Here is an 18151-nt window from a genome sequence, read left to right on the forward strand (position 1 = left end):
TCTTCTTAATTTTCAGTCGATGGGAGGTTTGAACTGCAGGCCAGTTTAGCAACCAAATTCTTTACCTTCCGAGCCGTGTTGACGTAATACATATAAATGAGGCTTTCCCCCGATAAAGACATCTTCTTGATCGCAGAAACTGTTGCTCCAGAGCCGTTGATTTAAAGCAATAATGCTACACGAATGTGCCAAGTGGATTAACACACCAGCTCACTATGTCATCCCAGATCCTGGCTTCTTAACCGTGTGCTGAAAAACAAGACTGATCCCTCTGTGGAGAGCAACGCCCATTATCTCTTAAAAGAATTAAAAATTTTGATCAATCCCACCTTAGGGCAGAGAAGCCATCCATCAGCTTCGATTTAACTTCAATTTGCTCAGCTCCAGCGAAGGTGGCAAAGTGTCAGGATCTTGGTTATAGTTGTCCAATCTTTGCACGTTTGAGTTTTAGCTTGTGATTTGCAGTGAATCACACTGTACTGTTGGCACACTGTCATTCAGAGGGCTTAACCTTTCCAGTATTTGCTTCTGAAAGACTCAGCTTCACTTTGATGGTGTCTTTTTTTTTTATTTTAAGTCACAAAAGATATATGTTTTAGCAGCCAAAAGCATTTTTAATGAGATGCATTGGTAATGAAAATGCAAAGACAATCTTCCATGTGTTTCTTTATAAAAAAATACAAATGTTTTTTTACAGAGACGTTTGAACAACAACATTTTACAGGGCCCTCTTTAAAAGACTGGCAACTACATTTTCTAATTTACAATGTGGCAAATATGCTTTAAGTTGCTTTGAAAGTTTAAATACTTTTAAATAGACTCTTAAATAGATTAAACCAAACACTGTAAGCAAGTGACAGATTTGCAACAAAACACAGATATATTATAGTAAATCACAGTTGACAAAATGTTGACATTCATGCAAAAGCTGTCCGAGAGTCTTTGGCTGGCAAACCCAACACATAGCAAGTAAGGCGTACCAGTCTGATCAGCAGCAATGGCGAAATGTAAAAAATTATTTGACCATTTTGTCTGTCGTTGTCCATGCTCTATTCAAGTATACAGAGCCACAAATTGGGAAAGTTCAAGTAATGGCAAATAAAGATACCGCTGTCAAGAAAAAACATCAACAATAAGTTGGTTCTTGTATCACAATCAATGGTGCTTTTTTTTGTTGCTGGAAAAGTGCCATGATTAGGAGTCATCGTCGGTTTTTATGACATGAAACAGGGTGACATTAAAGATGACCTGATGTCCGTTATTCCAGGCGTACAGCGCTCTCTCTCTGGCATTATAGTCAAGCATGGAGATGTGAAAGTACTGGTTGTGGAAAGGAATGTCTATGTATTCGTAAGTCGAAGTCTTGGTGGAGTAAGCGTAGTAAACCTTTGCTCCTGACAGGTGGGAGTTAGTCATATACAGCGTCCCGCAGATCATGAATGACTCGCCTGCATTCCTTTTGGAGTACTCTGTGTTCCAAGTTTTCAGCACCTGCAGGGTGTCTGGGTCCATCTGAGAGATTACCACATTTCCAGCATTCTGATTGGTTGCGTACACAGCCCACATTCCCAGTTCATCCGCCATGACATCAATGTCAGAGTATCCCCCCCAAGTGTACGGATACATGTTGTGGAAGCCGGCGAATTCCAACGCTCGCTGGGCCAGCACGCTGCCCGTCTCAAAGCTGTACTTGACGATAATGTTGCTCTGGTACTTGTTGTAGTAAAGGGATCCATTGTAGACCATATGATTGGTTCCCTCCCATTTAAATGGGAGGCTGTAGGTTCGAGAAACCACTCCTGCTACAAAGTCATCCATTGTTTTGAACTCGCGCACAATTTTGCTGTTGGTGTAGCTGTCCATGTACCAAACCTACATCAGAGAGGATAAAGGAAATAGCTCCAATCAGATCTAATGAACATGTCTCTCATTACATGATTCTCTATATCGTAAAATCAGATATCCAGATCTATCAATTCGTCAAATTGTAACTGCTAAATTCAAATAAGTGGCAGAGCTTTCTTTTTTCAGAGACCACAACACAGTTACCATAAACACTGCGCAGGCCTTTGATAGTAACCCCTCCCACACACTCCACTTTCAAAACTCACCCTGTTGTTTCTGGTTGTTGCTAGAGGATCAGTCATCCATGCCCCAAAGCGAGTTCCAGATGTCTTTATTGTTACAGGTCCAGTGATTTTCATTAATTTCCCACACGCTGTTAATAAAGAAATGCAGCGATAAGATGTGCTCGGGTGCTTTCTGTCTCTTACCAGATTTCTCAAGCCAATTTCATGCCTGTGCCACCACAGAGTGTCCCCCCTGCGCATACTAAAAAAAAAAGCGCTGGTGGGAGGCAGTTTTATCTAACTTAAAGCATAATGCCGTGACTTCTGTTTGCACCTAAAGGCAACTCACATTTCTCATTTCTGGTTTGTGTGTCCTTTTTTTTTTTTTCTTAAAGCACCTAAAGACTCAAAACACATAAAGCTCCTTCCACACACAGACCTCCTACATCATATTTCAACTAAAACAGATATTCTTCATAGCATAGTTGGGTATCATTCAACCAACTTTGGTTTTTCCCTCCCTTAATACAAGAAAATAGACTCCCTGAAAGCCAGCATTAGGGTTAGAGTTGGAGTGTAATTCCAAACATGACCAGCATGACTGATTCAGGTAACAATTGCCAGGGAGAAGTCGTACTATGGTTGCACATAGTGAGGCCACAAACCGCCTCCTTTTATGCTCATTAAAATGCATAGTAAAAGCATATTACTCGCAGTTAATGCCTATGAGAGATTTCAAAATATTTGGCTCCTGAAGGCCATTTTTTCACCAAACTCTCGAGGACTGAAACTGCCATAATCAGAAATAATTATAAAAAAGATAGAAATGGATCAATAAAACAAATGTATGCAAAAATGAATGTGTAGAATGTGAAATAAATTGATTATTTCGCCTTCAATCTTTTAACTGAGTTCATTTAACTTTGTGTTGATATGCCTCTTTATCATTAAGTTATTGTTTCCATATATATTTTTCATCCCTATATTTATTTCTACATTATTTTTTTGCACTTTCCCTAAATTTGTTTATGAATTTCATAGTAATTTTTAATTGAGCCATTTATATCTTATTTGGATTAATTTCAAATTACGTCAATTTCAGTCTGACGTACTGAACAGCTCACACAAGCTTGAATAAATTTGCATCTTTCTCGTCTGGTGAAAACACAATTCAATCAACCACAACTGTACCTTGGTTTTTAAAAGAAAAGAAATAACGGGGCAAGACGTAAAGGTTGAGGAGCAAAGAAAATGTAGGAAAGTAAGTGGAATGATCTTTGGAATGAATAAACATCCAACTTTATAGTGACTCATACACAACTGAAACTACAAAGACTGTCGAGCTACGCAAATGCCTTTTTATTTATGTATCCCTTAAGCTTGTTTTCCTCTGCTTTACCTGTCAGTAGAAAATGAGGAAAAATAGATGGTATGGCTGTGAACATTTCTGGCTTCTTGCAAATATTTCTCGTGCTAACATTATTTATGAACTAGTGCAATGTTGGAGCTTTTCAAGAAGTCTTAAAAAAAACACTTTACAAACTACTGCCCAGCATACATAAACAGTACTCACTTAGCTTGCCCATGCAGTTGCGGAGCCTGCTGTCCAGCCGCAGGACTCGCTGATAAAGCTCATCGTAGTCGTAGGCTCCGAGCTCCTCCTGGATACCTGTCAGCACCACGGATAGATTCCTGATCTCCTCCTTGAACTGGGAAATCAGAGCAGCATCCATCTTGTACTGCTCCAGCACAGGGATCAACGGCTTCAGCTCATCCATCTTGTCCTTAAGCTCCTGCAAGGGCGACGGCGACGGAGGCAGAGATGGCAAACAGAGAGGTGAAAGAATTCGGATGGATGTTAAAGTCGGGAAGAGTCAGAAATACACATTGTTTGACAAAGAATTTGACGGGGAAGGTTGTAAAACTCTGCTTCAGTCCATGTTGAATATATGTGTCCATGGAAACAATGGACGGCATGATTTCTCTAAATCCCTTGTTACTATAGTGTTCCACGGTATTAAATAGGCACAGGCAGTTTTTGAACTGCAACAAAGTAGTAAGACAAAAGCTAGAAATAGGTCCAGTATCATTGAACATGAGATTGATCCAATTCCTGTTTTGTTCTTATGCAGTTTTCATGCAACGTATGCATTTTGTTTATGGACAACTATGGCCTTATTCCTGATTTTCTTTTTTTTTGCCATGTGAGTGGTTTTTCCATGCAGTTATTTTCCCAATTAATTTGATGCGAAAGCAACTCTCAGCATGAGAGATACTCATGCTCCCCCATCAGCTGTCCAGTGCAATACATACAGGGTAGCTAAAGCAGCAATACAATTTCTGGAGCCTTTTTTTTTTTTTTTTAAACACATTTATATCGGCAAACACAGACGTTTTCGTGGACTTATTGCCTCGTATATTTGAAAACCTCTTAGACTACAGGGGAAATTTGTCATGGTCTAAAATGGCACTTATGAAATCAATGTTGCATAAACTCAATTAAGGGAAATTGATCAAAGAGATCAAATGAGCGTTTAATTAAACCAGGTTTTGATTAAAAGGTGCTTTTACAATACCTGGAAATTTTTTGCCATGATGGATTTTCTGTCATCTTCGATCTGCCTGAACTTGGTCCTCAGGCCCTTCATCTGGTTCTCCATCTTCATGACATACTGAAAATCCCTCTGAGTACGCAGGTTCAGCACCTCGATGGACTGAGACATGTTTTGAACCTACAGTGAAAGAAGTCAAGATATGCAATCACCCAAACTGGGCTCCTTTGGGAGGCTTTGATAGACCCACAACACTGTTTGGTTCCTAAATCATCACAGCCATAGTTACAAGCAGTAAACAGCAAATCTGGTGAATATTTTCTACATTCCTCTGTTCGGTCACTATTATGAGAAAAGTTTAATTTGTTTTTACAAACATGAGATCTGATTTGTCGAAAAAGAAGAAAAAAAAAATCTATCAGTCCTATTCAAGAACCAGGTCAATCGTCATTATGGGTTGATAGCTACTAATCAAGACACGCGAGGAACAAATTGTGTTCTGCGATTACCCTGAAGACTTTTCATCTTTCAAAGCCTCTCTCTGGTCTAAAATCATTTTTAAGGCCACCTGGGAACCGAATCTTTTTGCCAAAATTGATTCTCACAGTAAGCAGCAACACACAGCTGCACACATGCAAAGCTATTTACTCACAATATTCCACTCCCCAATTTGTGTGTGAATTTAAGTCTGAGAGAATCTAGAAAATACAGACTATTTATATATAAGTAAGACTGTGCAGTATCCTGCAACACATCCTGTAGTGACAGAAAACAAAGTGCCAGAGAATGTCGATTAGACAGGTTCTCGGTGCTATGCTGGAAATAAGTATTTATGTGTGTGTCTTTTTGTGTTTGTGGGAGGGGGTGAACTGACAGCGGTGGGATGGATGCAGGGGGTGGTGATGGGACTAACCTTGAAACATTTGGCAGTAATACTTGCAAAACGGTTGGAGAGGGCCGTGTTCACACCACTAACCACATTACAAACCTCAAAGAATACTAAAGTAGACACACAAGCTCACAAACAACAAACCCAGGCAGGAGGAAGACAGAGTAAAGGTATCCAGCAAACCTTTTTCTATCATTTCTACCTGGTTCACTTGTTCACCCATTTTGTTACTCTCAGGTCCAGTGAACTGAAATGGCACATGTGTAATGGAACAGACTGTCCTCCTTCTCAAAACGTGCCCATATGGCTTTTGTTCACGCATGCAGATACAACAAATAATCACATTCAAGGAATATGTTACCAGCAGCTGTGAGAAAGATGAATAATACACAACATAATAAGGTTGTGTTGTGAAAAGTTATAACCATGCTGGTTTGTAACCTTAACCAAGTAAAGTTATTTTCTGAAACAAACCAGAGAGTGACGCTTTGTTGTGATCATTGTGATTACATGTGACCATGGCGACCAGCAAACTGGTGTCCCGGATGGTGACTGTCGTATTTTACCCTAACCAAGTAACATGATTGCCTCAATCCCGGGAACGTATGTTGGGCATGATTACACGTCACAAAAAGGCAGTGCTAAGCGATGCCGTCCAAACGAGGCTTATGAGCCTTCAATTAAGCATAAATTAAATTGAATTCAATCAAATAGAATAAAAAATTTTCATAGTTTTCGACCTAAACACCTGCCTTACATTGTGTAAAGTCTTCTTTACCTAGGGGTTTGGCATCTGTGGATTGGACTTGTTTTTCCAGCCCGTCCCTACAGATACTCAATGAAAAATGAAAAATGTGGGCAGTGTGGCAGTGCTCATAGTGTGCATAGTGCACATAGTGCACAGTATGCAACAAAGGTGGAGCTTGTGGTAATTAACGTTCGCATGAATGTAAAGTTTCAAGGTTTCCCAGCATAACATTGTCTTGAGCATCATGCTGCCTCTATTGGTTTCCCTTCTTCACATAGTGCATTCTTGCCAAGCTGGAGCCTATACAAGCTACCATCAGACAAAAGGTGGGGTACACCCTGGACAGGTAACAGGTCCCTGTTTGATGGTTCATTTTCAGCACTTACATGCCCACTCTCTGCACCTTCATGGTGGACAGGGGTCAACAAAGGTATCCCGACCAGTCTGAAGGTACACAAACATCTGAGAGGTGAAGTCGCTGAGGCAGGGTTGACCAGTCGAGACACACTAAGCTGAGCCTTCATGCTCGCACATAAACACAAATAACACATGAAAGAGAGGAACAAAGAAAGCGTAGAGACTCTGACGCTGAGCTGAAGTGAAACAAATGCCCACGGAAGACCCCCACTTGACAACAGTGGCACACAGCTAATAATGTGCTGCTAAAAGCCAACCTTAAATAAATGTTGTCATGAAACCCTGACATTTTATTGTGCAATTTGGAGACTGCTGTTCCAGCAAGGAAACACTTAGTGTTTGTTTGTATGAGTATGTAAAAACGACTTTGAATGCACATGCTAACTTTTTGTGTTAGGAGGAGTATCATTCTAATAACAAATTACAAATAAAGAAAAAACAATAAATGAATACATATAACTCGTATAGGCTTTACCAAAGAGCATGCGTGCTTATGCGTGGTCCACTAGGATGGTAAATATCTCCTTTTACATGTGCTTACCTTCTCTAGTAGTTGGCGGAGCTGTCGGCTCTTGGCATCTCGAGAGCACAGGCTCTGTTCTGGTGCCACCACTGTGCAAATACAGCGCCCGTCAGCATCCTGAGCTGAGCTGTACACCTGCCATCCCTCCTTGGGACCGATAGTCTGCAAGTATGTACAAAAACACACAGAACACACACTCTGAGGTTAGAACATATGATTTGATTTCATAATCATTCATTCACTGTGGAAAAAAACACTTGGACAGATCCCATCAGTGTATTCACCTGGGTTGCTTTCAAAGTACATGTAAACACATTTTAGAAAACTGGGGGGAAGCTTAACTGATAAAGAAGTGTTGGAAAGAGAGCAGAAGAGTTAAGCCTTATGAACATCATTTATGGGCATGTGACTACCCTCATTCTAAGACAACAGTCACATTTCTAAATGTGGAAAACTACCATATTTAGTATTATAAAAGAAGGAAGAAGTAAGCACAGAAGTAGCAGGGAAGCGTTGTCCAATCTTGTGCCTGAGACAAAAATCATCCAAGTTATACATTGTTCCTTCGCTTATTGCACAGCTGGAGGTTATTCATCATTTCGGGTTTGCATTTATCATTTCCTAGATGTGCTCACCGCTATCCTGTCTGGTACGAATAAGGGCAGTCAATCTTCATCGTGGTAAAATGAGATTTTTCTGGATATTTCTGCGTGTAATAGAAAGGTAATTGTAGCAGAAGTGAGTAAGACCAAACCCCAACATACAGCAATAATGTTTTATATGTGTCAACATGACTTCTGCTCCTGCTTGTCAGCTGTGTTGGGGCTGAAACATGGAAGGGGCTGCTGTTTCCCTATGCAGCAAAAATCGATTTATTTTTTTAGGTTTTTTTTTTCCTACCCACAAAAGAGAGGTCTTGAGGCTCTGTATTATTTGTCATGAGTTGTTGTTGTTGAAGTGTATGAGGATGACACTAAGGCCCTGCAAAGCAAACTTTTTCTTCCCATATCCCAATGTCGTGTTTTGTCAGAAAAACTACCATTTTTTAAAAAACTCTGTTCTCAGCGTATCTGTATGTACATGATAAACAAAGGCTTTAGGCATATCAGCTTACTTCACGCACTGTTGCTTTGTGTAATGAGCATCCACTGGAAAATTTAACAACATATTGCGCCCACGTATCAATTTCTCTGATGTTTTCCCTTATATCGTAATGTCGTGTCAAACAACAAGTTACTCCATTCTCTGTTCACACTAATGAATTACATTCGTGTTTTAGTTTAGCCTTCACACAGAATCAGCTTACGTGGCATGCTCAGAATGTTCTCTTTTTGTGTTTGGACATGTCGTTAATGTAGATGTTATTGTCATGACCTAGCCTGGCATGTTTTTTTCTTTTAACAGAGGGGAAAAATATCAGTTTCAAGAAATTTCTGGTTTTCTGCAGTTGAGCCCTAAAAGTAGCCACGAGTTTCACAAGTGAGCTTACCCACACCTGAAACCTGTCAGGATGGTCGTAATCAACCTCCCGTCCAACAGGTTTCAGGTGTGGGTAAGCTCCCCTTTAAAGAGAGATTTGGCTCAAAATTTCAAGGGAAAAAGCCAATTTGTTATTTATGTGGACAGGAGGGTCACACCAAACCAATGTGCCCTCACAATGCTGTTAAGTTGTCCCAGATGTGCGTTGTGCCCAGGGAAGAGACTCGAAAGGCTGGAGCAATGCAACCATTAATGGAGACTTCTGTGGAGCTCAACGGGCAGGCACTAAAGGCCCTGATTGATACAGGGAGTACACAGACTTTGGTCCAGCGCCAGTATGTTTTACCCCAGTTTGTTTGCACCAGTGAGACCGTTACAATTTGCTGTGTCCATGGTGACCAGAGAAAGTATCCGACTGCAGATGTTTATGTCACTGTGAAGGGGCAAACTTACCTGCTTAATGTTGGGGTAGTAGATAATTTACCCTTTCCAGTGATTTTTGGCAATGACTTGCCCGTGCTGATTGACCTGCTACAGTCTCCTCAGTGTAATGTTGCTCTCACCTGGGCCCAAGCAAAGCAATCTGAAGAAATTGTTTCTGACCTTACTACTTTGCCATTTTACAATGTGGAGTTTTCTACAGGAAAAACTAAAGAAAGGAAGTCCAAAAGACTGCGGAGAAGAGAGAAGTTTCAAGGGACGGTGGTAGTTCCTCCTGACACACCACAACCTGAGGTACTCCCGGATTTCAAAATCCCTGGTAATATATTAGAGCTGCAGCACCAGGATATAAATCTTGTGAAGTGCTTTAAGGAAGCCAAAGTCAATAAAAATGATTTTTGCATTCATAATGACATTCTTTGCCGACAAAATGGGCCAAATAAACAGCTGGTGGTCCCCAAAGCAGTGAGAGAAACTGTTTTGAAGTTGGGCCATTCGATTCCTTGGGCTGGCCACCTGGGGAAGCATAAGACCTTAGCCCGCATAAAGCGTTGTTTTTTTTGGCCTGGCATGCGCAAGGATGTTGCACAGTTTTGCAGGAGCTGTCCAGACTGTCAAATTACATCAGCCAGACTCCCCAACAAAGCTCCTCTCCAACCTCTTCCAATCCTGAGCATACCATTTCAACGCTTGGGTATGGACATAGTGGGCCCAGTAGAAAGAAGTAAAAACGGTAACCGGTTTATGCTGGTGATTGTGGACTATGCAACTAAATACCCAGAAGTTTTTCCTCTGAAAGCTGTCAAAGCAAAGAATGTTGCATTCTGTTTGGTGCAATTTTTTTCTAGAGTTGGATTTCCTGAGGAAATACTAACTGACCAGGGCACCAATTTCATGTCAAAACTGCTGAAAGATGTGTATCAGTTGCTGGGGATTAAAGGACTGAGAACAACACCGTATCATCCACAAACAGATGGCCTCACTGAAAGGTTTAATCAAACACTTAAACAAATGCTACGGAAATTTGTGAGTGAAACGGGCTCCGATTGGGACAAATGGCTACCATATATTCTGTTTGCATACAGAGAAGTTCCACAGGTCTCCACCGGGTTTTCTCCATTCGAGTTATTGTATGGTCATGAAGTGAGGGGACCTCTGACAGTTCTGAAGGAACTGTGGGAGGGGAGACAAACTACCAAAGAACCTGTAAATGTTGTGTCTTATGTGCTCCAGATGAGGGAGAAGCTGGAGAAGATGACAATCCTGGCTCAGGAGCACATGAAGATGTCTCAACGTAAACAGAAGACCTGGTATGACTCTGCCGCCCGGGAGAGAGGGTTCAAGCCGGGCCAAAAAGTACTTGTGATGCTGCCTTCAGAGGAAAGCAAGCTGCTGGCCAAGTGGCAAGGACCATATGAGGTACTAGGGAAATTGGGGCCAACGACATATAAAATCTCTGTTCCAGGTAAAAGCCGCTCTTCTCGGACTCTCCATGTGAACCTGCTTAAGGAGTGGGTGTCCCGGGACAAAGATAAAACCACCTTCTATATTCGGTGTACAGAGGACGAGGAACCAGAGGACGAGGAACCAGAGGAGCAATATTTCCCTATTCCTTCAGCCTCCAAGCTTAATCTGGATCATCTGTCAGAAAGACAACAGTCAGAGGTGAGGGCAGTCTGTCCACTTAATGTGTTCCAGGAGAATCCAGGTTACACTGATATGATGATGCATGACATTACCCTGAAAGAAGATGCTGCTCCAAAACGAATGAGCTATCGCATACCTGAAAGACTTCTGGAACCACTTAAAAAGGAAATTGAAGTGATGCTTTCTCTTGGGATTATTGAGGCATCACAGAGCGAGTGGTGCAATCCGATTGTTCTTGTCCCTAAAAAAGATGGAACAATAAGGTTCTGCATTGACTTTCGCTACCTCAATTCAATCTCAAAATTTGATTCCTATCCAACTCCACGCATTGATGATCTTATTGAGAAGCTAGGCAAAGCAAAATATCTCACCACCATTGACCTTTCCAAAGGCTATTGGCAGGTGCCACTTTTCCCCAGGGCCAAGGAGCTGACGGCTTTCAGAACACCATGGGGCCTGTACCATTTCAGAGTGATGCCTTTTGGACTTCACGGGGCTCCTGCCACCTTCCAGCGCCTAATGGATAAGGTACTCAATGGCCTTTCACATTTTGCCTCTGCATATCTGGATGACATCATTGTTTACAGCAATTGTTGGGATGAACACCTGCAACATCTAAAAGTGATATTTGAGTGTCTCCAGAGAGCAGGATTGACGGTGAATCCATCCAAGTGTGCCATAGCAAAGAGGGAAACGGAGTACCTGGGTTTTGTCATTGGTGGAGGATTGGTGAAGCCACAAATAAAAAAAATTGAGGCCGTCCAATCTTGCCCACTTCCCCAGACAAGAAAACAACTTAAATCCTTCCTAGGTATGTCTGGTTGGTACCATAAATTTATCCCTAATTACTCTGCCAGAGCTTCTCTGCTTACAGACATGACCAGTATGCGAGGCCCCAGTGTACTACTGTGGACTGAAGCAGCTAAGGAAGCATTCAGAGACATTCAGCAGGCCTTAAGTAAAGATCCTGTCCTTCATTGCCCTGACTTCCAGCAGGAGTTTGTCTTGCAAACTGATGCGTCAGATAAAGGTCTTGGCGCTGTGCTGCTCCAGGGTTCTTCAAGTGATCGTCATCCAATCGCCTTCATCAGCCGTAAACTTTTTCCCAGGGAGACCCGTTATTCCATCATAGAGAAGGAGTGCCTGGCAATAAAGTGGGCTTTGGATTCCCTTCGCTATTACCTCTTGGGAAGGAAGTTTGTATTGGAGACTGATCATAAGGCTTTAACATGGCTGGAGAGGATGAAAGATACCAATAGTCGGATAACCCGCTGGTATCTGGCCATGCAGCCCTACAAGTTTGAGGTGCATCACATTCCCGGCAGGCGGAATGCTACCGCTGACTACTTGTCCCGCTGGACCAAGTGAGCCTTCAGAGGAGGGGGAGTGTGTGGTGGATGCTCTTACCACCACCACATCGTGTGCTGCAAATTGAGATCAGCTGGAGGAGGAGGCCTGGAATATGCCACCATTTCTAAAAGACTGGGGAGGGGAACTTTATTTGTTAACTTTGGCCTTAGTTTCTTAATTTTGTCACTTTAACATTCACTTATTATTTGTGCTAAGTTAAAGTTAGTTTTGCTTTATTTGTTTTATATTTTGCTGTAGGTAATTTTGTAACTTTTCCCCTTTATTATGCTCCCTCATGTGGCAGATTTGGGTTACTCCGTCCCTATTTAAGCAGCCTTTTGTTCTTTGTTTGCAGGTCAGTTTTTGGTTGTGTTAGTGTTAAATTAGTTGACCTCATTTTAGTTGGGCCCAAATATGTTTTTGTATGATTTAATTGTCATTCATATTTTGACTTGTTTGGATTTATTCATTTTTTGGAACAATTAAACTGAAATTGTTCCTCATTTTTGAATACCTTTGTCCTTATTAAGCATGGTCCCTCACAAGGCCGTAAGGTGAACCCCGTTTTCGTTTAGGCTCGCTCCGTGCTCTCCGAACTACATGCCCGTTAGCTGATTAAAAATGACCAACTTATTTTGCACATATAAAAAAAGTTTCGCGTCACAGAATCCTGTACTTTTTTTAAACCGAGACGTTTTCTGAAGATATTTTCCGCAGGGCTGAATGACGATTTTGACGTCACAAGACACCACGTGACCGCGCTGGACCAATCACGTTGCCGATTTACGACAACAAACTGGGAAAATGACAATCTGCCTGGTGCTGTCAAAACTAACCTACAGAAAGGAATCTCGAAAAATATCATTTTAAAGTGAACATAAAATAATAATTATCAACGATAATGCTCATTCATGTATTTCTGAATTGAGCCAATTTAGCCATTTACCATTCAGGTATTCATTTACTGATTTATTCACTAATAACTATACAACACATAACAAAATCAAAACAAGTAGGGTATACACATCAACCGGCATAAACTTATATACATAACCATAATAAAAGGAATGATACAAATGGAATAGAATAAAGGTAAAAAAAAAAAAAAAAAAACGCGCGCGCACATACATACACTATTCCTCACTGTCAGTGTCAGGGCAGCTGTCATCTTCTTTATCCTCTGTTTCCTTTGTGGTGTTTGAACAGCTGGAACACCTGCACAAGTCTACTTTATTAATACTTTATTAATCACAATTTGGGAAATTGTTTTGTTGCAGCAGCATACAGTATATGAAAACAATTAAAGTAGTAAAAAACAAGCAAATAGAATAGAATAAAATAAATATAAAATAAAATAATATAAGATAAATAAAAATAGTGAATAAACATTTGCTATGTACAAATCTACAGTATTTTTTGTTTTTTGTTATTGTTTTTTAGGAGAGACTTCAAGCCTATTGAGCTTGAAGTTCTCTTCCAGCCAGGGGAGGTGTTGTATATGGTGATGGCTGCTGGTAGGAAGGATTTCCTGAAACGGTCCTTGTGACAGTGGAGCTGGATGAGCCTGTTGGAAAATGAGCTCTGCTGTCCAACCAGCAGCTGGTGGAGAGGATGGGTGGGGTTATCCATGATGGATAACAGTTTGTTCAGTGTCCTCCTCTCCACCACCGATTCAAATGAGTCCAATCTTTTGCTTTACACATGACCTTATTATTTTAGCCTGATAATTTGCCCTTTTGCTGTGCTGGTGGAGGGCATCACTTGTTGGGGGGATAGATAATTCTGGCAAGGCTGATGATGCCATACAGAAAGCTTTGTACCTAGCCTCATTGATGTTTTCTGCGGGTTGGCTGATCGTACAAATGGCATACATATTTGCAAAGTAATGCAAATGTAGAGTGGTCCAAGTTAAATTCAGTCCCCAGATTTCTGAAAGCCTTCAGGTAGACATCTTTCTCGCATGCCACAGCAAATGTCTTCTTTTTGCCTTGTGGTGTCACACCCAGTGAATGTATGGATCCCAATCAAGGCTGAACACACACTGGCTCCGAGAGCTGATGACACCTTGGTAATGTCCATTATGCGTGTTCTGTTGCCCTTCCCTGTGAAAAAGTACAAGCTGCATGGCAAATCTTTCTGCAGACTCACAGCAATGACTGCTACATCAGTGTCAGGGCTCTTAATAATGACAGTCTTATGTTCCTGTGCAGCATGTTGTGCATGCAAAAACACCCTTGTGTCACATTCTTCGTGGTCACACTGCAGGTCTTCCACAGCACGAACAGACTGCACAACTTCCAGTACAGTCACGGTGACATGTTGATGTGCTATGTACAAGCTGAGGTTTCTTCCCACTGCTGTAAGATCAGCATGTGGCCACGCATCGTATAAGAACTTAGCAAGTGCTTCTTTATTTGTTCCTTCTGATTCCTTCCATTCCACCTTGTGCAGGTGAAATTCTGTGTTTCCTCATGCTTAACAGAAGATATGTGCATGTAACAAATCTTTCGGTCGAAATTTCGTCTTCTTCGGTACTGCTGGATGATCGCGCTGCTGCTGCGGTGCTGTTTCTGTTTACCAGCTCAGCTGACATACCAGCTATCCGATTCGACCATTCTTATGACGTCTCAACCGTGGCACCTCTCGCGAGCCAAACTGTTATTACGCCTGCCGAATATGTACATACGCCTTGCCAGGCACTAGTTATTCCTTTAAACGTTGCGAACTAAAAAAGTACTGTGTTCTGAGCGGCGAAACTTTTTTTTAAACCTCAACATAACTCAAATCTTTTAATGAGCTGAAGCGTGTTTGGTTCGGAGAGCGCGGAACAAGCCTGGTGTTCTGAAGGAGTTTTCGAGGTTCACCTTACGGCCTATTAACCTTGCAAACAACTTCTGTTTAGCACAAGTAACTCTGGCTTCAACTACCGCTCTAAATCTGAGTTACCCATCAATGAAAACTTAACATTAGCTTTAGGGACGTTATAAATCAACAGTTAATTTACTCACTGTTGGTGAGAAAAACTGTCGGAAAACTGTTGCAGATTTTCTGTTTGTCCTTGTTGTGCATGCAGTTTTTTGCTGTTTAATGAGATCATATTCAGTAAGTCTCCTAAGAACTGTAAACAAAGCTAAACTCCCAGGCAATCCATTTAAGAAAAAAGGGGTTTGCTAGGCTCTGCCAACTGTCTTACTTATGTTGATAAACCCCACAGCTTAAAGATGGGGATATTTTGAGGGATATTCTGAGGGAGTTGGGGAGTTTAGCTAGTTACCAGAGGCTCATGTTAATGCTAAATTAGAATGTTAACACAAGCTAGAAGCTGACTGCTCTGAAGCAGAGAGCAGATGGCCACTTGTGCTGCTAACAAACAACTCACTTATGCGCTCACTGCAATTTCTCAGCATGACAGAGGTTGAAAGACTGCTGTTGTAGTGGTTTTACAACTTCATGCAGTGTGTCTGCTGCTACAGCTCACCTCTGCTAACTAGCCAATAGCAATGTAGCTTGGAGTAAAGTCTTTATCAGTGCTTCGCTAGCATTGCTGTATAAGTGAACGTACAGTGCGGCCAAGCAAACGGAGCGTGACACCAAGCATGAAAGAAGGGGAGGAATTGTTGGTATTATGGCATATTTTTGTTCCGTTCATGTTTGACATTTTACCATGAGAAAGGATTGTCGCAGCATACATTTGTGAAATTGTGTCATGACACAGGCAACTAGGACTTCCGAGGTCTAGATACCTTTAAATGCTCATTAGGCTGTATATGCTACAGTCAGACCGGAGGACCAGATGGAGGAAACCCAAGACACCCTCCATAAGAGTGTCCAATTAAAGTCCCTTATTACACTGGTCAAAATACCAATAACCCCCACTAACATCTGTCTTCTTACTACAATGCGAAAGTATTTAATGAGTAGATAAATGGGAACACAACATCTGGATGTACATGCAAATTGTAAATATAGGTGCTGAGGTCAGAGATGAGAGAGTGGGAGCAACTGACTTTTTCTACATACATATATTCATTTACCAACCATAACGTCTCACATGGAGGCTCTGAAACAGAAAGCAACAAGTCACAGATGAAAATAGTTGAGATTGATTGATTTTGTTTGTCTGCAAGACAGCTGGCAGCTCCCTTTCAATCTCTGTGTGAAGCTGACTTCTGCGGTCCAAAAGCCAAGAATAATGAACTATATGAAAAAGCTGGGTTTGCCAGAAACTTCAGTACAACACAGCCTGCAGGATACAGTGTAATGTCATCTCTTCATCTTATTGTAGTTGCAGGCTTGTCCCTTGGGCGGTGGTACAGTTGTAGTTACTGGTTGGGTTCTGAATACAATGTAGCCCTCTGAGCACAGAGGGTAAACATGATAAAACTGACGATGGGAAAGGATCTAAATGACTTGATTTAAGAGAATAAAAATGCTGCAGAAGGGTGAACTCATTGTTTTGGAACAGCTAAGTCAAATTCCTGACCAACTCCATCAACACTCAGGGATGAAAGTTCATTTATTCAAAGGAGTAGTTTGTTCTTCCAAGCTCAACAGTCAAAGAAAACGATGGTAACACATACTATTTAAAACCTTTGATGATGTTCAGGTCATATTCATGCAAAAGAATTCTAAAGGATTCGCAGTCTTTTAGGAAACACTGCAAATATTCATACGTGGATAGGGTTAGGTATTTGCAGTGATAAACCTCAAGAAAAAGAAGAAGGTTGAATTTGAAAGGGAGGAGCAGGGTTATGAATAGGAGAGGTGATTATGTAGGCAAACAAGTACTGAAATAAACAAAGAAAATAGGACAGTGCTGACAAAGAAGTACAGAGCAGCACAAAGACGGCAAACGTAAGAAGATGAGCTGAGGAGTTCACTGAACATGTGCTGAGAAGAGAATGAGCATAACAAAGAGCTGCACTACCCATCTGATGGATTCTTACAGACTGATTGTTCAGTGTTTGATCAAAAATCCCAGACAAGCAATACATGGTAGCTCTGATGTTGAAGAGTATATTCATGTCAATATAACTGTCGGACACGATGTATCCAACTTAGCGGTTCCATTTTACTTACAAAGCCGTGTTGCTGATGAGGCATGACAATTTTCTTTCACACTTTCTGTCTCTCAGTATGTCAGATAGGAAAAGATCAGGCTCCAGGGCAACGATAGTTTCATAGAGCTGCACGCCAAAGTCTAGTCATTAATCATCCCTACAAAACAGCATCCAGCAGCTCAAAGCTGTCCCCCGCCGCCCTGCAGAGTTTTGCTCTCTGCAAAGGCATCAGACGTAAAGCACACAGAATTGCATGAATGGTCACACACATTTCATCCTGCACACACAAAAACACAACTGGCAGCCAACCTGCATTCATCCTCCCTCTGTTGTTCTTCTTGATCTCCCAGTCTGTGTTGGCCGAGTTTGACCCGTGGGTTTTGGAAAGGCTGATATACGCCAGTCATCGATATTTTTACAGTGAGGTTGCCAACGGAAAGTGTTTTCTGCCAGCTGCAATAAGTCTTCAGCCAAAAGTGGAAACATACCCTGAAATGCATCTTTTTTACAAAGGAGGACAAAGATTGAACTATTTAGTCACAACCGTTTCTGTCACAATAGTTTTCTCTTCAAACATTCCATCACTTCATTTATAGTTTGCTGTCAGCCCATTAACATGAAGGGTTAGCTAATTCTGTCGGGTTTTGCGTAACTGTTCACGACACAAGGCTCTCCACAACCTCCCACTCTTAGAGTGAATGCATGTTAGCAAGTTACATGCTGCATTGAGCCTGTAATAAAACAGGAAATTCACTTAACAAACGCAAAAAACGTACATATTTTATCAGTCAGAGTAAATTTGAATTGAATTCAATTTGAAAATTGAATACAGAATAATAGATAGAATGATGTTTCAGGGCATCACGTTAATCATGTCACAGTAAGAAATTAAATAAAGAATAATAATTAGTTTCTGCACATTAACCGGGTATTCTGATTTCCCTCTGTTTTTCAGACAAGTCTCTCTCTCTGTTTA

At 41.3% G+C, this 18151-nt stretch overlaps 1 protein-coding gene across 1 annotated transcript in view; it reads right to left on the reverse strand.

Annotated features, from left to right (window-relative positions):
• Positions 1–650: 650 nt before the first annotated feature.
• olfm3a (olfactomedin 3a) overlaps positions 651–18151 on the reverse strand; it is a 30972-nt gene continuing 13471 nt past the window's right edge. The window contains exons 2-6 of the mRNA XM_075452196.1: positions 7217–7360; positions 4646–4801; positions 3643–3862; positions 2112–2218; positions 651–1872 (exon numbers count right to left, since the gene is read on the reverse strand). Of these exons, the coding sequence (XP_075308311.1) occupies positions 1195–1872; positions 2112–2218; positions 3643–3862; positions 4646–4801; positions 7217–7360 (1305 nt within the window). The 3' untranslated portion in view covers positions 651–1194. The remainder of the gene's footprint in view (positions 1873–2111; positions 2219–3642; positions 3863–4645; positions 4802–7216; positions 7361–18151) is intronic.

This window comes from Odontesthes bonariensis, chromosome 20 (assembly GCF_027942865.1).
Source record: "Odontesthes bonariensis isolate fOdoBon6 chromosome 20, fOdoBon6.hap1, whole genome shotgun sequence".
NCBI classification, from domain to species: Eukaryota; Metazoa; Chordata; class Actinopteri; order Atheriniformes; family Atherinopsidae; genus Odontesthes; species Odontesthes bonariensis.